The sequence below is a fragment of the Dendrobates tinctorius genome, unplaced genomic scaffold (assembly GCF_039654945.1).
Source record: "Dendrobates tinctorius isolate UK_male_01 unplaced genomic scaffold, ASM3965494v1 ptg000069l, whole genome shotgun sequence".
Taxonomy (NCBI): Eukaryota; Metazoa; Chordata; class Amphibia; order Anura; family Dendrobatidae; genus Dendrobates; species Dendrobates tinctorius.
In genome coordinates, this window is record NW_027361737.1 from 32,297,926 (window position 1) to 32,324,929 (window position 27,004).

The 27,004-nt window shown below is 43.3% G+C and overlaps 2 protein-coding genes across 2 annotated transcripts in view; both read right to left on the minus strand.

Annotated features, from left to right (window-relative positions):
* Positions 1-27,004, minus strand: part of LOC141095336 (vesicle-associated membrane protein 1-like) — a 105,295-nt gene that overhangs the window by 24,401 nt on the left and 53,890 nt on the right. The window lies entirely within an intron of this gene.
* Positions 15,545-16,063, minus strand: LOC141095354 (uncharacterized). The gene has a single exon (XM_073581326.1). The coding sequence runs from the start codon at positions 16,061-16,063 to the stop codon at positions 15,545-15,547; it is 519 nt and encodes a 172-aa protein (XP_073437427.1).

Here is a 27,004-nt window from a genome sequence, read left to right on the forward strand (position 1 = left end):
TATTAAGGAGTCGTTGGAGAAGGGTCATATTAGACCATCCTCTTCACCCTTAGGTGCTGTTTTTTTTTGTGGCCAAGAAAGATGGTTCATTAAGACCTTGCATTGATTATCGTTCCCTTAATGAGATGACGGTTAAATATCAGTACCCGTTACCCCTGATGTCTGATTTATTCTCCAGAGTTAAAAGTGCTTGCTGGTTTACTAAGCTTGACCTCAGGGGGCGTATAATCTTATTCGCATCAAGCACGGGGATGAATGGAAGACGGCGTTTAATACTCCGGAGGGACATTTTGAGTACCTGTCGATGCCTTTTGGGCTCACTAATGCCCCTTCTGTCTTCCAGTCCTTTATGAATGATATTTTCCGGGACTTTGTGGATAAATTTTTGATCATCTATCTGGATGATATTTTGATCTTTTCCAGCGATTGGGATTCTCATGTGGAACATGTCCGGACCGTGTTCCGGATTTTGAGGGAGAATTCCCTGTTTGTTAAGGGATCGAAATGCCTCTTTGGTGTACAGAGGATTTCATTTTTGGGATTTATTTTGTCTCCGTCGACTATTGAAATGGACCCGGCCAAGGTACAGGCCATTTATGATTGGGTTCAGCCCACTTCTTTGAAGGCTCTCCAGAAGTTTTTGGAATTTGCTAATTTCTATCGTAAATTTATAGGTAATTTTTCTGGTATTGTCAAACCACTGACTGATCTGACCAAGAAGGGTGCTGATATGCTGAATTGGTCTCCAGAGGCTGTCTCAGCATTTCAGGAGCTTAAGCGGAGATTCCCTTCTGCTCCGGTTTTATGGCAACCTGATGTCTCACTTCCATTTCAGATGGAGGTAGATGCTTCTGAGATTGGTGCAGGAGCAGTTTTGTCCCAAAAATATCCTGGAACTTCTAAGATGAATCCCTGTGCCTTCTTTTCTCGAAAGTTCTCCCCATCTGAACGCAACTATGACGTGGGGAATCGGGAATTGTTGGCCATGAAAAGGGCATTTGAAGAGTGGAGACATTGGTTGGTTGGAGGGAGCTAGACATCAAGTTGTGGTCCTCACTGACCACAAGAATTTGATTTATCTGGAGTCGGCCAAACGCTTGAATCCTAGACAGGCTAGGTGGGCCTTGTTTTTCACGCGTTTTAATTTTGTGGTCTCTTTTCTTCCAGGCACTAAAGCTAGTTTCACACTAGCGTTTATTCGACGCAGCGCACAGCGCCGCTAAGCCTTGCCCCCGCCGGCTCCCTACCCGCCCCATCCGGTCATCGCCGCCTACTATCGCACATGGACGCTTGCGATCTGCACACCCTATCTGTAGCATAGGGTGCACAGATTGTGCGCTGGTCGTGCGCTAGTAGGATTTTGGCGTGCGCTGCGCACTTTGAAGGTGCGCCCCTGTGCGCCGAACGCAGCATGTTGCATTTCGGCGCGCACGCTGCGTCGAATAAATGCTAGTGTGAAACTAGCCTAAGAATGTTAAGGCAGACGCCTTTTCTAGGAGTTTCTTTGCTGATTCTCTTATTGCGACCGAGCCTACTACCATCCTAGGTGAGGGGGTAGTTCTCTCTGCCATTTCGCCTGATTTGAGAGGCGCCCTGGAGGAATTTCAGGAGGATAAACCTGAGCATTGTCCTATGAGAAAATTGTATGTTCCTGACCAGTGGAGGAAGAGAGTGATGCCTGAAGTTCATTGCTCCACATTGGCTGGTCATCCAGGTATTTTTGGTACCAGAGATTTGATGAGTCGGTCTTTTTGGTGGCCTGCCTTATCTCTTGATGTCAGGAATTTTGTGCAGTCCTGTGGGACTTGTTCTCGGTCTAAACCCTATTCTCGTTCTAGTGGGTTGTTAATGCCCCTGCCGGTGCCCAAGAGGCCATGAACCTATATCTCAATGGATTTTATTTCTGATCTTCCTGTCTCTCAGAGAATGACTGTTATCTGGGTGATTTGTGATAGATTTTCTAAGATGGTCCATCTTGTACCACTCCCAAAGTTGCCATCTTCTTCAGAGTTGGTGCCCTTGTTTTTACAACAGGTGGTTCGGTTGCATGGGATTCCTGAGAACATTGTGTCGGACAGAGGAGTCCAGTTTGTTTTCAGATTATGGAAAGCCTTTTGTTCCAATCTGGGAATTCAGTTATCTTTCTCCTCTGCGTTTCATCCTCAGACCAATGGGCAGACTGAGAGAACAAACCAGACTTTGGAGTCCTATTTGAGATGTTTTATATCTGCTGATCAGGATGACTGGGTCTCATTTTTACCCTTGCCCGAATTCGCTTTAAACAATAGAGCTAGTTCTGCCACTTTGATGTCGCCCTTTTTCTGTAACTTTCGGTTTCATCCTCGATTTTCTTCAGGGCAAGTGGAATCTTCGGCCTGCCCAGGTGTGGACACTGTGGTAGAGAGAATGCAGCAGATTTGGGACCAAGTGGTGGATAAGTTGTCACTCTCTCAGGAAAAGGCCCTGCGGTTTTCCAACTGGCATAGGACCATTGGTCCCCGGTTTAAAGTGGGTGATATGGTTTGGTTGTCGTCCAAGAATATTTCTATGAAGGTTGCGTCTCCAAAGTTCAAGCCAAGATTTATTGGACCTTATAAGATTTTGGAGATTCTTAATCCTGTTTCTTTTTGATTGGCTCTTCCAGTTACGTTTAAGATCCATAACGTATTTCACAAATCGCTGTTGAAGAGGTTTGTTGAGCCAGTAGTTCCTATGGCGGCACCTCCTTACCCTGTATTGGTTAAATGCAATGTGGAATATGAGGTAGAGAAAATATTGGATTCTCGTTTGGTTAGACGGAGACTCCAGTATTTGGTCAAATGGAAGGGTTATGGCAAGGAGGATAATTCTTGGGTCTCTGCCTCTGACATTCATGCCAATAGATTGGTTTGTGCTTTTCACCGGGCCCATCCTGATCGGCCTGGTGGTGTGGATGAGGGTTCGGTGACCCCTCCTCAAGGGGGGGCTACTGTTGTGAACTCATTTTCTGGTCTGCCTCTGGTTTCTGGTGAGGGAACTGTCTGTGCTGACAGAGGAGTTGTGAGTTCTCTTTCCGGGCTCCCTCTGGTGGTGGCAGGAGGTAATGAAGCTGATCTAATTAACAGAGACCTGGCACCTGATAATGAGGATGACGATTGGACATCTGGAGTCTCAGACTGGATTTAAGACAGCTGACTCCCTATTCCCATGCTGGTGATTTTTTCCTGCCTCCTGAGGTCTTGGTTTCCAGCTCAGTTCCTGTCTTCTCAAGCTAAGTTTTCTCTGCTAATGTTCACATTTGATTTGGTTTTGTCTATTCAGTTTTTGTGTGGTCAGCCAGCCCCGGCTGGGGCTGTGCTGGATTTCCACTCTTATGTTACTGTATGTGCCAGTTTGCTTTTTGTCCCTTATTAGATTGGCCTCTTTTTGCTCTGTTCTCAGAATATGCCAGAGTGCTGATATAGTGGGTGAAGTCTATTGACTTCAGGGTTTTTTTGCTATCAGAAGTGTTGGACATTTTTTGCAGGTTTTTTTGGCGTGATTGCAGACAGTATCTTTCCTTTCCTGTCCTTTCTAGTTAGTGTGGGCCTCATCGTTTGCTCAACCTATTTTCCTACCTGTGTTTGTGCTTTCATCTTGTTTCACCGTCAATACATGTGTGGGGGCTGTCTATTCCTTTGGGGTCTGCTCTGGGGCAGTTTAGATTTCCCCTTTTCTTGCTTTAGGCTTATTTAGTTCTCCGGTTGTGACGAGGCGTCTAGAATCATCGTAGGTACGCTCTACGGCTGCTGTTAGTTTTGTGGTTAGGATCAGGGGTCTGCAATCCGCGTAGTTACCAACCTCTCTGGTTTTCTGTGACTTAGCTTGGTTTTGTTTTCCTCCGTGGTGACCAAATCATAACAGGCATTGGTGGAATGGCTGTGGTCATATGTGTGGTTTAATTAAGATTTATTAATGAAGTCTGCTACTTTTTCAATTAAAGGACTTTTTTCTTTCTCTGTGTGTGTTTTTTTATGCAATATGACTATGGGGTTAGTAATGGGGGCATCTGATTGACACATCTCAATTACTAACATCTGGGCTTGATGTCACCTGACAATACAAAGGTGAAATCAACCCCCCAACTATAACCCCACTTGCCACCGCTACAGGGCAAGTGGGAAGAGCGAGGCTAAGTGCCAGAAGTAGCACATCTTAGACATGCACCTTTTCTGGGGTGGCTGAGAGCTGATGTTTTTAGCCTGTGGCAGGGGGGCAGTATCCATGGCCCCTTCCTCGGCTATTAATATCAGCCCGCAGCTGTCTGTATAACCTTTGCTGGTTATTAAGTATAGGGTGACCCTGGGTCATTTTTTAGGGTCCCCCATTTTAATACCAAGTAAAGGCTAAGTATACAGTTGTGAGCTGATATTAAAAGCCTCGGAAGCTCCATGGGTATTACCCCCTTCCCGTACTATAAACAGTGGCCCCCAGCTGTCAACTTTATTAATTAAATACATGTTCGGTAATTTGCACACATACTGTACTAATTGTATTTGTCACGGACATCTATATATCTACCTATTCCATTTGTATTTACTGTATGTAATCCATCTCTTCTATCCTGTTGGCTCCTGCTGTGATTTTACAGAATCCGGCAGATGAATTACTGGCTTTTCTTGTACCTATCTCTCTATGCAATATGAATACATATACTGTAAATATATGTGTGCGTCACTGACATCTATATATATATATACATCTATTCTATGTGTATATATCTATTCTATCTATTTTATTCTAGCTTGTCACTCTGTGATTATACTGTACGCAGCAGATCATTTGCCAGCTTTTTTTCTATCTGTCTATCTATCTATCAGTGTGTGTGTGTGTGTGTGTGTTTTGAAGTATATTTTGTTTGAAAACGATGTGTAAATGACAGAATTGTTGCATGTAAAAGCTCATATTAAAATCGCATTGCAATCAGATAGCAATCGCACTGCACTCGGATGTAAATCGGATGCTAGGTGTGAAAAATCGTATTGAACTCGCATAAAAACTGTTGGCAGTGGTTTATTCAGGATTAGTGTTGAGCTTTCCAATACCGCAAGTATCGGGTATCGGCCGATATTTGCCGTATCGGAATTCTGATACCGAGTACCGTATCGGATACCGGAATCGGAAGTCCAAAATGCAATGAGCCACAGTGGCTCTGATTGGCTGCCAAAATGACGTCATCATGATGCGCTGTCTGTGCGCATCATGATTCGCCGTCAGTTCGGGCCTTCGGGGGGGCTGTGCCGACTGTCCGGGGGTCTTTGCTGGCCTGCCGGTGGTCTGTGCAGGCTCCGGGGGTCTGTGCCGGCCTGCCGGGGGGCTGTGCCGGCCTGCCGGGGGGCTGTGCAGGCTCCGGGGGTTTGTGCCGGCCTGCCGGGGGGGCTGTGCCGGCCTGCCGGTGGTCTGTGCAGGCTCCGGGGGGTTGTGCCGGCCTGCCGGGGGGCTGTGCCGGCCTGCCGGTGGTCTGTACAGGCTCCGGGGGTCTGTGCAGGCATCGTCCGATGGGACTACAAGTCCCATCGGGCGATGCCTGCTACCATGACAGTGATTGACACATTAGCCAATGATGGGACAGTAGTAGTCCCATCATCCGGCTAATGTGTTGAATGTAAAAAAAAAAAATTTACATGCTACATACATGCTACATACGTGCTACATACATACAACATGCATACTACATATATACTACATGTAACATACATACTACATGCAACATGCATACTACATACATGCTACATACTACATACATGCTACATACATACTACATACATACTACATGCATGCTACATACATGCTACATACATACAACATATATACTACATGCATGCAACATGCATACTACATATATACTATATATACTACATGTAACATACATACTACATATATACTACATGCTACTTACATGCTACATACTACATACATGCTACATACTACATACATAATACATATATACTACATGCATGCAACATACATACAACATATATACTACATACATGCAACATGCATACTACATATATACTACATGTAACATACTTACTACATATATACTACATGCAACATACATACTACATACATGCTACATACATACTACATACATAATACATATATACTACATGCATGCAACATACATACAACATATATACTACATGCATGCAACATGCATACTACATATATACTATATATACTACATGTAACATACATACTACATATATACTACATGCTACATACATGCAACATACACACTACATGCTACATACATGCAACATACATACTACATACATGCTACATGCATACACACTACATGCTACATACATGCAACATACATACTACATACATGCTACATACTACATACATGCTACATACATACTACATATATACCACATACATGCATACTACATATACTGTATACTGCATATATACTACATGCATGCAACATACATATATACTACATACAATACATACATATAGACATACAGTACATATAACATAGAGTACATACTCACCGTCACTTGTCACTTTGATCCCCGAAGCCATTGTCCCCTTGAGGAATAAATATCAAAATAAAAAAACACCAATATACTTACCCCGATCCGCAGAAGTCCACGAGGGTCCCACGTCCATCTTGCGTGGAGAACAGCAGCATCAGCTGATGCTACCGTTCCCTACCAGCTCCAGGAATACAATGACGGAAGGTAGGTATCCTTCCGCACTGTATTCCTCCACCACTTTAAAAAAAAAAAAGTCCCTAGTCTCACTTTATGCCATTGCTGCGTGGGAATTTCCCACGCAGCAATGGCATAAAGTGAGACTAGGGACTTTTTTTTTTTTAAAGTGGTGGAGGAATACAGTGCGGAAGGATACCTACCTTCCGTCATTGTATTCCTGGAGCTGGTAGGGAATGGTAGCATCAGCTGATGCTGCTGTTCTCCACGCAAGATGGACGTGGGACCCTCGTGGACTTCTGCGGATCGGGGTAAGTATATTGTTTTTTTATTTTGATATTTATTCCTCAAGGGGACAATGGCTTCGGGTATCAAAGTGACAATTGACGGTGAGTATGTACTCTATGTTATATGTACTGTATGTCTATATGTATGTATTGTATGTAGTATATATGTATGTTGCATGCATGTAGTATATATGCAGTATATATGTAGTATGCATGTTGCATGCATGTGGTATATATGTAGTATGTATGTAGCATGTATGTAGTATGTATGTTGCATGTATGTAGCATGTAGTGTGTATGTATGTATGTAGCATGTATGTAGTATGTATGTTGCATGTATGTAGCATGTAGTGTGTATGTTGCATGTATGTAGCATGTAGTATATATGTAGTATGTATGTTACATGTAGTATATATAGTATATATGTAGTATGCATGTTGCATGTATGTAGCATGTAGTATATATGTAGTAAGTATGTTACATGTAGTATAAATGTAGTATGCATGTTGCATGCATGTAGTATATATGTTGTATGTATGTTGCATGCATGTAGTATATATGTATTATGTATGTAGTATGTAGCATGTATGTAGTATGTAGCATGTATGTAGCATGTAGTATATATGTAGTATGTATGTTACATGTAGTATATATAGTATATATGTAGTATGCATGTTGCATGCATGTAGTATATATGTTGTATGTATGTTGCATGCATGTAGTATATATGTATTATGTATGTAGTATGTATGTAGTATGTAGCATGTATGTAGCATGCATGTAGTATGTAGCATGTATGTAGTATGCATGTTACATGTAGTATATATGTAGTATGCATGTTGTATGTATGTAGCATGTAATTTTTTTTTTTTTTTTTTTTTTTTTTTACATTCAACACATTAGCCGGATGATGGGACTACTACTGTCCCATCATTGGCTAATGTGTCAATCACTGTCATGGTAGCAGGCATCGCCCGATGGGACTTGTAGTCCCATCGGACGATGCCTGCACAGACCCCCGGAGCCTGCACAGCCCACCGGCAGGCCGGCACAGCCCCCCGGCAGGCCGGCACAGACCACCGGAGCCTGCACAGCTCCCCGGCAGGCCGGCACAGACCCCCGGAGCCTGCACAGACCACCGGCAGGCCGGCACAGCCCCCCGGCAGGCCTGCACAGACCACCGGAGCCTGCACAGACCACCGGCAGGCCTGCACAGACCACCGGAGCCTGCACAGACCCCCCGGCAGGCCGGCACAGCCCCCCGAAAGGCCCGTACAGACCCCAGAGAGGCTGTACAAGGCAAAAATAGGGTTTTCTTATTCCGATACCGGAAGTCCCATAGACTTGAATGGGACTTCCGGTATCGGAATCGGCAATACCCGATATTTTTTTTAGATCGGCCGATACCATCCGATACAATACTTTTAAGTATCGGACGGTATCGCTCAACACTATTCAGGATACTTTCCAAGCGTGTGACAACAGAGCTTCTTTATTCAGGAACAAACAGGAACAATACAGTATATGATAAGCTTAATAGTCTCTATCTGTGCAGCATCTACAGCAGGGTGCTTCTCTCATACACAGACACAGGAAATACAGTCACATGCTCTTCCTGTGTGAGCCTCTGGGAGTTTTTTTTGTTCTAACTTTATAAACAGCATACAAATCTGGCAACTATACACTCATAGACAGGAATGGAGTTGTTGCACCAAACATATTCCAACACCCCCACTCAACAACTACTTATCCTGTTTGTCCCATTGCAGTTCTGAAGTCCACAAACTTGGCTACTTCATAATGGCTTTGTCATACTATCAGCTATCATCTTGTCATACTCGCTATAAACAAACTTGAATATACCACGTTCCACTAAGTCACGTAAGTGGTAATGTTTACATCAATGTGCTTTGTCCTTGCACTAATCATCTCATGGCTGGCAAGTTTAATTCATCCTTGGTTGTTCCTCATAGATAACTGTTGGTTGCCTGTTATGATTGAGTCACCGTAGGAGGCATAAGCAGAAATACAAGCTAAGTCCAGAAAACCAGAGAAGTTGGCAACTATCAGATTGCAGACCCCTGAACCTATCAACACAACTAGCAGTAGCCATGGGGGGTTCCTACGATGCCCTAGACCCCTCGATCACAGCCGGAGAAATACATAGGCCTAAAGAAAGAAAGGGGAAATCTAAACTGCCCCAGAGAAGACCCCAAAGCAAGAGACAGCCCCCAACATATAATGACGGTGAAGCAAGATGAAAATACTAACACAGACAGAAAGATAGACTGAGCAAAGACGGGGCCCCAAAACTACCTAGATAGGAAAGGAAAGGAAGTCTGCTGTCTGCAATCTGCCAAAACCCTATCAAAGACATAAGCCAACCAGCTGATATGAAAAAGGCCCTGAAGCAGCTAGGCTTCAAAAACTGAATCAGCACTCAGGTATTTTCAGAAGACAGAGCTAAATGAATTCAGCACACCCCAGCAGGGAATGGCAGAAATCCAGAAAAACAAAGCAAAAACAAAGTCAAAGCACAAAAGCAAAAGGCCGAGCAGCAAACTTAGCTTTGGAGGAGCAGGAATTCAGACTGGTCTCCAAGGATCCCACAGAGAAATCACCCGCAGGGCAGAAGGGCGTCGGCAGGATTATATCCAGTCCGTAACTCCACTCAGCCAGTCACAATCATCAGCCTCAGGTGTTTGACAATCAGGCTCACTACCTTTCTTTACCAGAAGAGGGAGTTCCTCAGGCCTCAGTAATGAAGGGGAAAATGAACTCACAACAGTACCTCCCCCTTGAGGAGGGGTCACCGAACCCTCAACTATGCCACCAGGGCGATCAGGGTGAGCCCGATGAAAGGCACGCACCAATCGTTTGGCATGAATATCAGAGGCGGAGACCCAGGAATTATCCTCCTGACCATAACCCTTCCACTTAACCAAATACTGGAGTCTCCGTCTAGCCAGACGGGAATCCAGTACTTTCTCTACCTCTTACTCCATGTTACCTTCAACCAATACAGGGTCTGGAGGTGCCACCCCCGGAACAACAGGTTCAACAAACCTCTTGAACAAAGATTTATGGAACACATTATGGATTTTAAATGTGACAGGAAGAGCCAAACGAAAAGAGACCGGATTAATAATCTCCACAATCTTGTAAGGTCCAATAAATCTAGGCTTAAACTTAGGAGAAGCCACCTTCATAGCAATATTTTTTGATGATAACCACACCATATCACCAACCTTAAACTGGGGACCAATGGTCCTATGTCGGTTGGAAAACCGCTGGGCCTTCTCCTGGGAGAAAGATAACTTATCCACCACTTGGTCCCAGATCTGGTGCATTCTCTCCACCACAGTGTCAACACCTGGGCAGGCAGAGGGCTCCACCTGCCCTGAAGAAAATCGAGGATGAAACCCAAAATTACAAAAAAAAGGTGACATCAAAGTGGCAGAACTAGCTCTATTATTCAAAGCAAATTCGGCCAAGGGCAAGAATGAAACCCAATCATCCTGATCAGCAGAAATAAAACATCTCAAATATGACTCCAAGGTCTGGTTTGTTCTCTCTGTCTGCCCATTGGTCTGAGGATGAAAAGCAGAGGAGAAGGACAACTGAATTCCCAGCCTTTAACAGAAAGTTCTCCAAAATCTAGACACAAACTGCACTCCTCTGTCAGATACAATGTTCTCAGGAATCCCGTGCAAACGAACCACCTGTTGTAAAAACAGGGGCACCAACTCAGAGGAAGACGGCAACTTAGGGAGTGGTACAAGATGAGCCATCTGAGAGAACCTATCACAAATCACCCAAATAACAGTCATCCTCTGAGAGATAGGCATATCAAAGATGAAATCCATTGAAATATGGGTCTATGGCCTCTTGGGGACAGGCAAAGGCATCAACAACAACCCACTAGAGCGAGAACACGATTTAGACCGGGAGCACGTCCCACAGGACTGCACAAAATTCCTGACATCACGAGACAAGGAGAGCCACCAAAAAAAACGACTCCCTCTTCTGTACCAAAAATACCTGGATGACCAGCCAAAGCAGAGCAATGAACTTCAGACATCACTCTCTTCTTCCACTGGTCAGGAACATACAACTTTCCACTGGGACAACGCTCAGGTTTGTCCTCCTGGAACTCTTCCAGAGCACGTCTCAAATCGGGCGAGATTGCAGAAAGAACTACCCCTTCGCCTAAGATGGTAGCAGGCTTGGTCACCACAGGAGAATCAGCAAGGAAGCTCCTAGAGAGGGCGTCTGCCTTGACATTCTTTGTTCCAGGAAGAAAAGAAACCACAAAATCAAAACGTGTAAAAAACAAGGCCCACCTAGCCTGTCTAGGGTTCAAGCGCTTAGCCGACTCTAGGTAAATCAAATTCTTGTGGTCAGTGAGGACCACGACTTGATGCTTAGCTCCATCCAACCAATGTCTCCACTCCTCAAATGCCCATTTCATGGCCAACAGTTCCCTATTCCCCACATCATAGTTACATTCAGATGGAGAGAACTTTCGGGAAAAGAAAGCACAGGGATTCATTTTAGATGTTACAGGATCCTTTTGGGACAAAACAGCTCCTGCACCAATCTCAGAAGCATCCACCTCTACCTGGAATGGAAGTGAGACATCAGGTTGCCGCAAAACTGGGGCGGAGGTGAATCCTCGCTTCAACTCCTGAAAGGAAGAAACAGCCTCCGGAGACCAATTTAACACATCAGCACCCTTTTTAGTCAAATCAGTCAATGGCTTGGCAATGCTAGAAAATTTTGCTATAAATTTCAAATCAATCAATCAAATCAAATTTATTATCGCCAAGTACATATTACATATATACGAGGAATTCTTTGTGGCAAAGAGGCAACATAATATATAACAACAGATACAACAAGTAACATCTAACAAGACAGATACAGTATATAGTCTACACATGACGATTTAATTGTTGAACAGAGAGTGGATAGAAGCTGTTCATATGGCGGTTGGTGCTGCATTTGGGGACTCTGAAGCGACGTCCTGAAGGGAGTAGTTGGAATGAGGAGTGTCCCGAGTGAGAGGGATCGGATGAAATTTTCAATGCGTGGGATCGAATACTCTTATCATAAAGATCCTGGATTTTAGGCAGGGGGGAACCTATAATTCTCTCTGCTGTTCTGAAAGTCCTTTGTAAGCGGAGTTTGTCATGCGCAGTGGCTCCCCCATACCAGACTATCAGAGAGGAACAAATCACAGATCTGATGACAGCATTAAAGAATAAGATCAGCAGATTCTTAGACAAACCATATCTTTTCAGCTGACGCAGGAAGAACATCCTCTGTTGTGCTTTTCTTATAACAGCATCCACGTTTTTCCCCCATTTAAGATCATGAGAGATGATAACACCAAGGAATTTGGTCTCTGTGACCCTAAGAACCACTTCGTCATGGATGTAGATTGGAAGTATCTCATGTTGATCTTTCCTAAAATCCACAACCATCTCAGCAGTTTTTTTAGTGTTGAGTACAAGATTATTGGCTTTACACCAGTCACATATTCTTTCCACCTCACTCCGATACAAGTCTTCAGCATTTCCCCTGATGAGACCAATCAGTGTCATATCAAATTTCCGATAAAAATTAGCAAAACCCAAAAACTTCTGGAGGGCCTTCAAAGAAGTGGGCTGAACCCAATCGTGAATGGCCTGTACCTTGGCCGGGTCCATTTCAATAGTTGACGGGGACAAAATAAATCCCAAAAAAGAAATCCTCTGTGCTCCAAAAAGGCATTTAGATCCCTTGACATACAGGGAATTCTCCCTCAAGATCCGGAACACAGTCCGAATATTTTCCACATGAGAATCCCAATCCTTGGAGAAGATCAAAATATCATCCAGATAGATAATCAAAAATTTATCGACAAAATCTCGGAAAATATCATTCATGAAGCACTGGAAGACAGAAGGGGCATTAGTGAGCCCAAAAGGCATCACCAGGTACTCAAAATGTCCCTCCGGAGTATTAAACGCCGTCTTCCATTCATCCCCATGCTTAATGCGAATAAGATTATACGCCCCCCTGAGGTCAAGCTTGGTAAACCAGCAAGCACCTTTAACTCTGGAAAATAGATCAGAATTCAGGGGTAACGGATACTGATATTTAACAGTAATTTTGTTGAGGGCACGATAATCAATACAAGGTCTTAATGATCCATCCTTTTTGGCTACAAAAAAAAAAACGGCACCCAAGGGTGACGAGGATGGTCTAATATGACCCTTCTCCAACGCCTCCTTAATATAGGATCGCATAGCCTCGTGCTCGGGTACAGATAAATTGAAGAGCCGACCCCTGGGAAATTTACACCCCGGGCTCAGTTCAATTGCACAGTCATAACTCCTATGAGGAGGCAGAGACGCAGACTCATTCTCACTAAATACATCATAAAAGTCCGCCAAATAATCAGGAACATCATGCGACTGAGGAGAGGTGGAAAACACAGGAGCCTCACTAAAGGCACACCGACAACCCCAACTCACCACAGACACAGATTTCCAATCCAAAACTGGATTATGAATCTGTAACCAGGGAAACCCCAGAACAACAGTATCATTCAGATTATGCAACACCAGAAATCTGCAATTTTCTTGATGGTCTGGGGCGACCCGCATTACCACCTGGGTCCAAAACTGGGGTTTATTTTTAGCCAAAGGAGTAGCATCAATTCCCCTCAAAGGGATAGGCGTCTGCAGAGGTGTCATCGAAAATCCACAACGTTTAGCAAAATCCAAGTCCATTAGGTTTAGGGCTGCTCCCGAATCCACAAACGCCTTGGCAGAAAATGTGGACAGGGAGCAGATCAGAGTAATAGCCAGAAGAAACTTAGGTTGAACACCCCCAACAGAAAACGTGTGTGCAAAACGTTTCTCTCGTTTGGGACAGACAGAAATAATATGCGAGGCATCTCCACAGAAAAAACACAACTTATTACGCCTTCTGAACTCCTGACGCTGCTCTCTGGAAAAAACTCTATCACATTGCATAGGTTCAGACATTTGTTCAACAGGTGGCAACACCTCTCGTGCAGCTTTGCGTTCGCGCAAACGCCGATCAACCTGAATGGCTAATGACATAGAATCGTCAAGACCAGAGGGAACAGGAAATCCCACCATAGTATCTTTTACGGCTTCTGACAACCCCTTTCGAAAGAGAGCAGCCAAGGCATTATCATTCCAGGTAGTAAGTACTGCCCACTTTCGGAATTTTTGACAGTACAATTCTGCAGAATCACGACCCTGGCTCAATGCCAGCAGGGTCTTTTCAGCCTGATCAATGGCATTAGGTTTGTCATACAACAACCCCAAAGCTTGAAAGAATGTGTTCACATTAGTCAGAATAGGATCATCTGGTTTCAAAGAAAACGCCCAATCCTGGGGATCGCCACGCAGCAAAGAGATGACAATTTTAACCTGCTGCGCGGAGCTCCCTGACGAGTTAGGCTTCAAGGCAAAAAATAATTTACAATTATTTTTGAAATTCAAAAATTTAGACCGATCCCCAAAAAATACATCAGGTGTAGGAATCTTTGGTTCAGCAGCATGTGAATGTGCAAGGTAGGTGGAAATTCCCCGCACTTCCGCAGCGAGCTGCTCCACACGATCAGACAATTGCTTTATCTCCATTGAGAGAAAAAAAAAATTCCCCCTACGGCCTCAGAGATATAGAGGAAAAAATATACACTTTTTTTTTTTTTTACAATTCTTTCCTGCTATTGAGTACCCTAGAATCTGCGGTAAGGCGGGTGATTCTGTTATGAATGAGTCACCGTAGGAGGCAAAAGCAGAAATACAAGCTAAGTCCAGAAAACCAGAGAAGTTGGCAACTATCAGATTGCAGACCCCTGAACCTATCAACACAACTAGCAGTAGCCGTGGGGGGTTCCTACGATGCCCTAGACCCCTCGATCACAGCCGGAGAAATACATAGGCCTAAAGAAAGAAAGGGGAAATCTAAACTGCCCCAGAGCAGACCCCAAAGCAATAGACAGCCCCCAACATATAATGACGGTGAAGCAAGATGAAAATACTAACACAGACAGAAAGATAGACTGAGCAAAGACGGGGCCCCAAAACTACCTAAATAAGAAAGGAAAGGAAGGCTGCTGTCTGCAATCTGCCAAAACCCTATCAAAGACATAAGCCAACCAGCTGATATGAAAAAGGCCCTGAAGCAGGTAGGCTTCAAAAACTGAATCAGCACTCAGGTATTTTCAGAAGACAGAGCTAAATGAATTCAGCACACCCTAGCAGGGAATGGCAGAAATCCAGAAAAACAAAGCAAAAACAAAGTCAAAGCACAAAAGCAAAAGGCCGAGCAGCAAACTTAGCTTTGGAGGAGCAGGAATTCAGACTGGTCTCCAAGGATCCCACAGAGAAATCACCCGCAGGGCAGAAGGGCGTCGGCAGGATTATATCCAGTCCGTAACTCCACTCAGCCAGTCACAATCATCAGCCTCAGGTGTTTGACAATCAGGCTCACTACCTTTCTTTACCAGAAGAGGGAGTTCCTCGGGCCTCAGTAATGAAGGGGAAAATGAACTCATAACAGTTGCCCTATTGGCTTGCCGAAATCTCCCAAAAGTTGTTGCAACCAAATTACTTCTTGACTTGCATAAGCAGCAGATGTATATTCTGCTCCTGTAGAAGGTAATGTGACTGACACTTGTTTTGTGCTGGACCAAGAAATTGAATTTTCTCCTAACTTGAACATGTAACCACTTGTTGATTTCCGATCACTTGAATCTCCAACCCAATCTGCATCAATGTAACCTCTGAGAGTGAGATCTCCTGATGCAAATATCTTAAGATTTAGCCTTTGAGTTTCTTTAAGATATTGAAGAATTCTCTTAATTGCATTCCAGTCTTTTTGGCGTGGCTTGCTTACACGTGGGCAGAGAATTCCAACTGTGGCTGTGATATCCGGACGTGTTGTGGTTGCTATGTACAGAAGCGCCCCCACTGCTTTTCTGTAACTCTCATTGCTGGGTAGCAGATCTTCTCCTTCCAACTTTAAGTAGGACGGATCTATTGGTGTTGACGTACCTTTGGCTTCTGACATTCCAAACTGGTTTAGTATTGTGGAAATTTTAGAACTTTGGTTGAGAAGAAAACTCCAATCTTCCTCTCTCTGGATTTGGATTCCCAAATAATATGTCACATTTCCAAGGTCTCAGTCTTAAAGTGCTGGTTGAGAATTTCACCTAGCTTTCCTTTTCCCTTGTGGTAGCTCAGAAAGCTCCCATGTCTGGAGTTGGTGAAGCGACTCCATCTCTTCATTAGCAGCATTTAACCACTTCTGCTTCTCGTGGACAGGCAGTTTTTGCATCTCTTGCCATGAATGTGGCTTTAGTTCAGGAAGTGTTCTGACCATATAAGAAAGGCGTCGACCTGGGATACCTTTGTTTAGCCTTTTTGATCTCCTGACTGGAGGTTGACTTAGTTCTTCTGTGTCTTCCTTGGTGGCTTCAGAGCTTATCCACACTTTAGTGTTTTCCCTTTTGGCATCTGGGTTTGGTGATTGACATTCTTGTTCTTGCTTCTTAGGTTGAATAACTGGTGTAACTTCATGGAATTTAAGCAATACAGAGTTTTCATCAATCACTACACCTCTGCTGATTGTAACTGTGTTGGTCTCTGGGTACAGGATTCTGCATCCCTTTTGAGTTTCGCTATGGCCCACCAGGACTCCTTGCTTTGCCTGTGATTCACACTTGGAACATTTTTCTTTGGGAACATACAAAAATGTTTTGCTTCCAAATATCCTGAGGTGCTTCAGGTTAGGCTTCTTGCAGTTACATAGCTAATATGGAGTTTTATTTGTGGCTTTACCTGGCACTCTGTTTTGAAGATAGCAAGCTGTCATGATGGCTTCTCCCCAATATTTTGTAGGTAGATTGGCATCAAACAACATACTTCTTCCACTTTCACAGAGAGTACGGTTCTTTCTCTCTGCAAAGCCATTTTATTCTGGGTTGTATGGAATGGTAGTCTGGAACACGATTCCATCCTTTTTCAAAATGGTTTGCACCTTACCGTTTGTATATTCGGTTCCATTATCTGCATGCAGGGATTTTGGTATTCTTTCAAATTTGTTAAACACTACAGCAAGATATTCTTCAAGTTTCTGTGGAACTTCATCCTTACTGTGAAGCAGGTAGGCTTCTGTATATCTGGAGCAGTCATCAATAAATGTGAGAAAATATCTCTTCTTGTTAGGAGTTTGAACACTCATTGGACTGCATACATCTGTATGTATCAGATGCAGTGGCTGTGCAGATCTAGTGGTGCTTATTTTAGGAAAGGATTTTCTGGACATTTTCCCTTTAAGACAGGTAGTGCACTTCATCAATTGACTACACTGGTTGATTTCAATACCATTTGCAAGTTGAGCTAGCTTCCTTACTGCTTCTGGGTCTCTGTGCCCAAGACATCTGTGCCATACATGGATACTGTTCTTATGCAGATCTTGTCTAGTACTGTACACTCTTTCTTTGTAGTTTAGCTGATAAAGTTCATCTTGGATTTTTCCTTCTGCAAGAGTGTGACCCTTCTTTGGGATGATGCAGCTGTTATCTCTAAAAGTAAATACATTCCCCTTTTGCATGAGCTTCTTTACTGACAGAAGATTGCTTTCAAGGCTGGGAACACAGAGAACATCCTTTATTGGGATCTTTCTGCTTTGTGCTGAGGAAACTGGACAGTGGAGGTATCCGTCTCCTACTCTTCCTGGTCATATAGTGACCATTAGCTAAGATGACCTTTTGTAACTTGCTTTCATTAAGGTCAGTGAAGAAATCCTTGTTATTTGTCACATGACTACTTGCACTAGAATCTACAGTATACACCATATATGCTTTGCAGATGGGCCTGTACTGGCATTAAATGCAGCTTCAACACATGCAGAATCTTCCTTTACAGCTGTTTTAACTCTTTGATGACTGTTCTGCTTTTTAAGCTGACTCATTCTTACTTTCCATATTCTATATCAATAATTTTTATTAAGATTTTATATAAAACAGATTATACACCGCAACAACAGGCGGACAGTTGAAAAATTTGTCCTATAACAGCAGGACAATAAAATTCAAAGTAAAAACAGATAACAGCTGAAAATTCTGCATAGTAGGGTTAGGGGATACAATGTGCAACATGCAACATAAGAAGCAAGGGTAAGGATGATAGGTAATAAGATCACAGGTCCACCAATCAGGACTGGAAGGACAAGATTTTGGACACCACCCAGGGGCACCAGCGATTCCTTATTTTATTTTTGGTAAACATATCTGAGGTCAGAAGGAGCTCGTATTGGTAATGTTTATTGATTTTTTGGATAATTTCCAATTTAGAGGGGATAGTTATTTCTCTCCAGTGGTCTGCCAGACACATACGTGCTGCTATTAGAATGTGTGATACAATTGGTCTCAAATCGCCAGGGAATATATGTAAACCGATCCCCAAAACCGCTAGCGAACCGCTCAAACTTCCAGCCAGGCCTGTAACTGAGGTAATAATGTTAGACACTTCTTCCCAAAAAGGCCGGATGAGCGGGCAATCCCACCACACGTGCCCTAGGGAACCAACACCCGAGCAGCCCTTCCAGCAGGATCGGGGATAGGAACCACGGAATTTGGAAATCTTCAGCGGGGTGTAATACCAGTCAAAGTGAACTTTCTTAAGCTGCTCAAGATGATTGATACAGGAGGAATATTTCTGCAAGTCGCCAAAAGCGGACCACCATTGGTCCGGGGTTGAGGAGAAAGCAAGAGCCCCTTCCCAGCGCCTCATATACGCTTGTTTAGGACCATTACCGGGGAATTAAACACTTTATATACTACAGAGAGGCCTTGTTTTTGAGAGGAGGAAGAACTAAAAAAACGCTGTATTGGCGAGCAAACAGCATTACGGCAGGATAAGGGAAATACACATGAATTTAAAAAATGCCGAATTTGCAGGTACTGGTAGAAGTTATTTCTGTGAAGGCCAAATTCATCCATTAGGACAGAGAAAGTTTTCAACTCCTGAATTAAGGGGATATCTTTCATGACCACAATACCATTCCTCACCCAATTGCCTAACGTGAGGCCATCCACATGAAGCTCCGAGGCTCTAATAGAGATAGACTCAAATTTAATCACCTGACGAGAAGAGACCAGCTCAGACCAGTAAGAAAATGCCACTTTCATTGTCTGCAAGGGAAGAGAGGGGGCAAAGGAACTAAGCACTCGGGCCTCCAGTAGAAATCTCAAAGTCCCACGCGGGGCCAAGTATTTTTCCACAAGCACCCATTTGTGAGTACTAGAATCATCATACCACTCCCTTAACGCCTATAAAACTGCTGCTTTATGGTACAAATAAAAATTCGGGACCCCCAGACCACCATGTGAATAACTATAAAATAAGGTAGACATACCAACCCTAGGTTTCTTTCCTGCCCAAATAAATCTGCTCACAACTGCCTGCAGAAGAGAGAGAAACCTCTTGGGGAACCTCAAGGGAAGACAACGGAATAAATAAATAATTTTTGGTAGGAACATCATTTTAACTATCTGAATGCGCGCCATCCAGGAAAGGGGTAAATGTATTTGATTGTCTATGTCCTTTCGAATGGAATCAAGCAGAGTATTAAAATTCTGTTTGACAATATTGGAAAGTTTACAAATCCTTAGTCCTAGGTACGAGAAGCCGTCCCGGGCCCAAGTATATGGGACAAGTGAGGAGATTCTATTTCTAACAGATGGTGGAACATTAACCGAGAAGAGAACCGATTTTCCTTCGTTTAGCTTGTAATATGAAATCTTAGAAAATTCAAGGAGAGCGTTTTTGATCCCTATCAATGATCTTTCACTATCAGTGCAAGAGAGAATTACATCGTCTGCATATAGACCGATCTTATGCTCTACAGGGCCTATTTTAACTCCAGAGATTTCCGGGTTGAGCCTAATGGACTCCGCCAGGGGCTCCATGACTAAAGCAAAAATGATAGGGGAAAGGGGGCAACCCTGGCGGGTCCCATTGGTCAGGTCAAATCTATCAGAATAGAAGCCAGCTGCACAGACCGAAGCATTTGGTTTTTTGTATAACGCCATAATAGCATCCTTTATATTACCAGAGAAACCAAATGTGTCCACAACGGCGTCCACATAGCCCCAGTGTACCCTGTCAAATGCTTTTTCCGCATCTAGAGACAGGAATACACCGGGGGTACCACTGGACTCAAGAACATCCATCAAATCAATCACTCTTCTAGTGCCATCTCTAGCCTGCCTCCCTGGGACAAATCCCACTTGGTCAGGGGAGACCAGGGCTGGCAAAACTGAGAGGAGTCTATTAGCCCAGACTTTTGCATATAACTTCACATCATAATTCAAAAGAGAGATAGGTCTGAAGTTACCAGGAGAGGTTAGAGGCTTCCCTGGTTTAGGAATAGTAGTGATTGTCGCAGCCAAGCTTTTAGATTGGATATCAGATGAGTCCCTCTATAGTGAGAACGTTCTAACCAAAAATGGAGCCAAGATGTGCGCAAACTGGCGGTAGTAAGAATTAGAAAAACCATCTGGCCCGGGGGCAGAAAGTCTCTTAGAGGAATTAATAACCCGAACTACTTCCTCCTCAGTAAGGGGGGCATTAAGAGCAGCTAGAGCCGTGGGGGAAAGTTTGGGCAAATTTAGTTTAGCAAGGAAAGAAGAAATTTCACCCTTCGTGGGCTGGTGTGTTTTAGGATCTGACTTGAGATTATATAGTTGGGAATAGTATTCTTTAAACTCACTAGCTATATGAGTAGGGTTTAAAACTTTGGACCCGTCATGCTTAATCAAAAAGGGAATGGCCATCCGAGCCTCCCTTTTCTTCACTCGACTTGCTAGGACCCTACCGGCTCTATCACCCAAGCTATAGAATTTGGATTTAAGCTTTTTTAGATTTTTTTCATAGGAATACAGCATAATTGATCTCAGCTGATCTATCAGACCTCTAATAGAGTCAAGGAAAATGTCAGAGGGGTGGACCTTGTTTGCCCTTTCCAGGAGCTGGAGTTTAGACAAAATATCATTAAATGTTTTTAACCTTTCCCTTTTCTCCATTGCTGAATTTTGATGAGGACACCTCTAGCAAAGGCCTTATGGGCCGCCCAAAGATTTTCATCCGAGACCATTTGATTATCATTAATGGAAAAAAATTATTTTAATTGCCGAGCGATTTCATCGCTGGTATCTTGGTTAGTGAGGATATAATCATACAGTTTCCATTTGGAAGGAGACCGGATAGGACCCCGTCTGAAATTGTTAACATAACGGGCGCGTGGTCCGATCACGTAACGGGGCCAATGTTAATCTGGTCGCAACCCAACAGTAACGAATCATCTACTAAGATATAATCTATTCTAGAGTAGATATTAAACCTTAGGGAGTGAAAAGAGTAGTCTCTCTCTCCTGCATAAGCATATCGCCATATATCATGAAAACGAAACTCATGGATCAGGTGGCCCATCTCTTTTCTAGCCGGGGCTTGGTGGGAACAATCAAGAAATTTACACATAGGGCCATTAAAGTCTCCGCATATCACCGAGGAACCCTTTGCTATTCCCCTAAAAGTCTCCAAAAATTTACTTATGAATCTCAACTGGCCCACATTGGGAGCATACACTGAAGCAATAGTAAATTGCACATTGTTTAGTAGACCAATTAAAATGACATATCTCCCCTCAATGTCCCCCACCACCCTTTCAAGCTTGAAGGCTACAGAGCTTTTAATGAGGATTCCCACACCCGCCCTTCTGTGGACATTATTGGCAAAAAACTGATGAGGATAATTAACATTTTTCATTCTACCTTTATCCTGGGCTAATAAATGTGATTCTTGAATGCACAAAACATCACTACTCGCCTTCCCTGCCTCCTTCCAGACCCATGACCTTTTATGCGGAGAATTTAATCCCTTTACATTTAGAGACAATACCTTTAAACCCATGGTATGTAAGGCCAGAAGTGGCTGTGATAGCCGAGAATCTGCTTCCTTTTGGAGTATTAACCCTGCAGAAAGAAACGGTACAAACAGGCAAGACCTATCAACAAGTAACATGACATAACAATTAAAGAAAAACTGAGAAACAAGTTGCTACTCACATAACATGACGGAGCTACACAAGGACTGACAAGCAGTCAAAGCAGTAAGAGCGAAATAAAGACGCTCGTGGGGCAGGAACTGCAGGTGGGCTGGATGCGGCCACAAAATTTAGTAGCCAGCACCCTCTGCAGAAACAAAAAAAAATCCAGAAAAATGGAGACCACAACCTCAAAAGGCGAAAGTTATGGGAACTTCAAGCTTTAAACCATTCAGGGTTAATTCTCCTGTTTTGGGGTGAACCTTTACCCAAGGAAGATTGCGGAGGGGGTGGAATATCCCAGTCCTCAAACACTTTCCCAAGTTGTGCAGTAGAGAAGCAAACCCGAGTGTTACAATTTTTACTGACAATGAGCTTGATAGGGAAACCCCAAAGATATATAATGCCTTTATCCCATAGAATCTTTGTAAAAGGGGTGAATTCTCTCCTCCTCGCAAGCGTGCCAGCTGAGAGGTCTGGGAATGCCGAAAGGCGAGCAAATCTGTCTGGCAGGGAAGGTTTCTTCTTTAAACCAAGCAGGAAGGCCTCCTTTGTTTTATAGAAGTGAATGCGGGCAATATCTCTGGGAATCGAAGGGTTAAGTCCTCGAGGCTTAGGGATTCTGTGAATCCGGTCCACTAAGATATCTCTCCCTTCTGCTTCAGGCACAACAGCTTGAATAAAGTCCTGTAACAGGGGGAGCAAATCTTTATCATGTACTTCTTCTGGTATTCCTCTTATTCTAACATTGTTTCTCCTGGATCTGTAATCCAGGTCCAGCATTTTAGATGTTAACTTGCGGACTTCAGCTTTAAGCTCCTGATGCTCATTTATCAGTGCATTGTGGGACCCTGTTAACTCCTCCATTTTGTTCTCTAAATGATCTGTGCGGTTCCCTATAGCTCCTACTTCCCCCTTCAACTCTGCCAACATGCTCTTTATATCATTTTGCATAGATTTCCTGAAAGCTGCAAAGAGGGATTTCATCTCCTCCTTTGTGACAGGCTGGTTGTCAGGGCTTGCCATTTCCACAGTGCCCGCAGTCTCCATGGAGCCTTCTCTGCTTGAGGCAGAGGAAGTAGCAGAAAGTGCTGATCCTGCAGACTTTGCAGCATGAGGGGAGGCAGCAGCCATCTTAGAACTCCTCTCCAGCCTGGAGCCTCGGGCAAAGAAGTCAGATACCTTTCTGGGGGAGCTCCAGAGCCCGGTTTTGGACCGCCTCATCTGATCCCAGGGTGATACTAAGTGCCTGGAGAAAGATTCACCGCTGAAGGAACTGCCGGTAAGATGTGTGAGCCGCTTCACCGCCTGAAGTCGTCAGAGCTCCTGGATTATGTGACCAGCACCATGCTCTGCTAGGCCACGCCCCGGACTACTTTCCATATTCTGTAGTGTGCGTTAAGGTGGCCAGGCTTTTTACAGACAAAACATTCACAAGTTTCTCTTACATTGCTCTTATATTTAGGGAAATGCTGTGTCTTTAATGCTGTTTCTGCTCTGGATTCATTACTGCTGCTTACATGCTGCGTTTTTCTCTGGAAATCATCCACAAGTCTGCCTTTAACATAATCTAGTGTCAGCTCATCATCTGGCCGTGCATCTAGTGTGGTCACGAGTGTGTCATATCTCTCTGGAAGACCACTTAATAGAAGTGGAGCAACATGAAAATCTAATTTCTTCTCCAATACCCCTGAGACGCTCCACAATCTCTAGGGTGTTTCTTATATAGTCCTGCATATTCTGTCCGTCACTTAGCTTTGACTGATACAGCTTTCTCATTCGACAAAACTCATTGCTGAGATTTGAGCTTTCAGGCACTTTCTGTAACTCATCCCACATCTCCTTTGCAGTTGCACATTTGCATATAAGCACAATCTGATTATCATCTACACTGAGGGAGATCGTGCTTTGTGCTTTATGATGCTTCTCTAGCCAATCTGGGAATGGATGAGGCACTTTTTACTGAGTATATTTCCACGTACCTTCTCTTATGAGCAGTACCTTCACCTTGAATTTTCAGGACTGGTAGTTCTGGTTCGTGAGGCTTGGCACTGAGAACTTGACAGGATTGCTGTTAGTGGACATCTTCTCTGTTGCTCTATGCAGCTTATGCGCTGGACTTCTGTTGCTGTGTTACTCTGGGGTTCTCTGCCACTCTGGACCCATAACCTGTTGGCTGCGGATTATTCAGGATACTCTCCAAGTGTGTGAGAACAGATTTTCTTTATTCAGGAACAAGCAGGAACAATATACAGTAGGAGTAAATCATTTGTGCAGCATCTACAGCAGGCTGCTTCTCTCTCACAGACACAGGAAAACAGGAAATACAGTCACTTGCTTTCCCTGTGTGAGCCTCTGGGAGTTTTTTTTGTTCTAACTTTATAAACAGCATACAAATCTAGCAACTGAACACTCAGACAGAAATGGAGTTGTTGCATCAAACATATTCCAACAAAAATGCATGACACTTGCATTACACTCGTCTGACTTTCCTGCATCAAAATGGAACCGATTTTAAAATTGCTAGTGTGTATCCAGCCTTGGTAACTTTTTTATCCTGTGACAATTACAAGTTATGTAGAGAAGTCTATTAAGAAAGAAAGCAGAAAAACAACAACAATGTGAGAAAATATCACATAGCACTCGGCCCAGTATTAATTTATGGGGCAGATCACATCACCGTTTATTTTTTTGAAAACAAATTTCAAAAACTGACCATCACATCCAAGCATAAGCATAGTGTGAACAGGTGCTTAACCTAGAGACACCAACTCATATACATTCAAGCAAAAAAGGAAGCACACTGTAGCGCCAAACCATGCAAACATGAAAAATGAATAATGAATTGCATTACTGCATTAGAAGTATGAAAAATTGAGAAAGTTTAGCGCATAAAATGGCCAAGTTATGTGTACCTGGAAGCCACGTTAAGGCATTTCTCGTTTTCCAGGTCCCTATTCTATGCCAATCCTCACTAAGACTGTAGTCTCCATCTGAATGGGAACCTATGAAAAATCCTATGTTAGGACTGATGTCTATATCTCTGTGGAGGGGAAATGGCCCTGGTTTGATTAAAAACGCCTGCAGCTAACAGGTGGAATGCTCAGTCAGAAGGTAAATGAATACAAATTTCAAAAACTGACCGTCACATCCAAGCATAAGCATAGTGTGAACAGGTGCTTAACCTAGAGTCACCAACTCATATACATTCAAGCAAAAAAGGAAGCACACTGTAGCGCCAACCATGCAAACATGAAAAATGAATAATGAATTGCATTACTGCAGTAGAAGTATGAAAAATTGAGAAAGTTTAGCGCATATATAGACTTCAGTCCTAACAGAGGATTTTTTATACTTTCCCATTCATATGGAGACTACAGTCTTAGTGAGGATTGGCATAGAATAGGGACCTGGAAAACGAGAAATGCCTTAACGTGGCTTCCAGGTACACATAACTTGGCCATATTATGCGCTAAACTGTCTCAATTTTTCATACTTCTAATGCAGTAATGCAATTCATTATTCATTTTTCATGTTTGCATGGTTTGGCGCTACAGTGCGCTTCCTTTTTTGCTTGAACGTTTACATTTTTGGACACATTAAGCGTGCGTGTAAAATTTCAGCATACTACGATTGTCACCAAGACTCACCTATGGGAGCGAGAAAAAAATCTCACAGCACTGACTATGCGAGTGTTGTCTGATTTTTACGCACCAATGTCCTTTAAAAAGCCGGCAATTCATGTGCCACATACAGTAAAATCACACTGATAGGTTAGAATAGATATATACACTTAGAATATGTAGATATATAGATGTCAGTGACTCAAACACACACATATATATGTATTTATATTATATACATATAAGAAAAGCCAGCAATTCATCTGCCATGTACTGTAAAATCACTGCAGGAGCCGACAGGATAGAAGAGATGGATTACATACAGTAAATAAAAATAGAATAGGCAGATATATAGATGTCAGTGACAAATACAATTAGTACAGTGTGTGGTCAGCTTACTGTACATGTATTTAATTAATAAAAGATTATTTTTCTGAAAAAAATGGCGTAGGCTCATGCATAATTTTCTTAACCAGCAGAGGGAAAGTCAACAGCAGGGGGCCGATGTTTATAGTACGGGAAGGGGGTAATACCCTTGGAGCTTCCCAGGCTATTAATATCAGCTCACAACTGTATACTTAGCCTTTACTGGCTATTAAAATGAGGGACCTTAAAAAAAATGATGCAGGGTCATCCTATAATTAATAATCAGCAAAGGCTATACAGACAGCTGCGGGCTGATATTAGTAGCCTAGGAAGGGGCCATGAATACTGCCCCCCGCCACAGGCTAAAAACATCAGCTCTCGGCCGCCCCAGTTAAGGCACATCTCTAAGATGTGCCAATTCTGGCACAAATTCGCTCTTCCCACTTGCCCTGTAGTGGTGGCAAGTGGGGTGATAGTTGGGGGGGTTGATTTCACCTTTGTATTGTCAGGTGACATCAAGCCCAGAAGTTAGTAATGGAGATGTGTCAATCAGATGCCCCCATAGTCATATCGTATAAAAAAACACACACTCAGAAATAAGTCCTTTAATTGAAAAAATTACAGACTCCTTTAATAAATCATAATTAAACCATACTTATGATCACGCCCATTCCACCGATGCCATTGTCTTCTGCAAAAGAGTTAAAAAAACAAATAAACAACAATATTCCTCACCTTTCCGCAGAGATGATAATCCATTTGTCCCACTACGGGTCTAGCTCTGCTACATCTAGATGGCAGACTGCATGATTGCATGATGCAACCATGCAGCCTGTCATCCAGCAGAGATACTGAGCAGCATCTTGTACCTCTGCCCAGTGTCTCCCTGTGAACTCCTATTCTCTGTCTGATG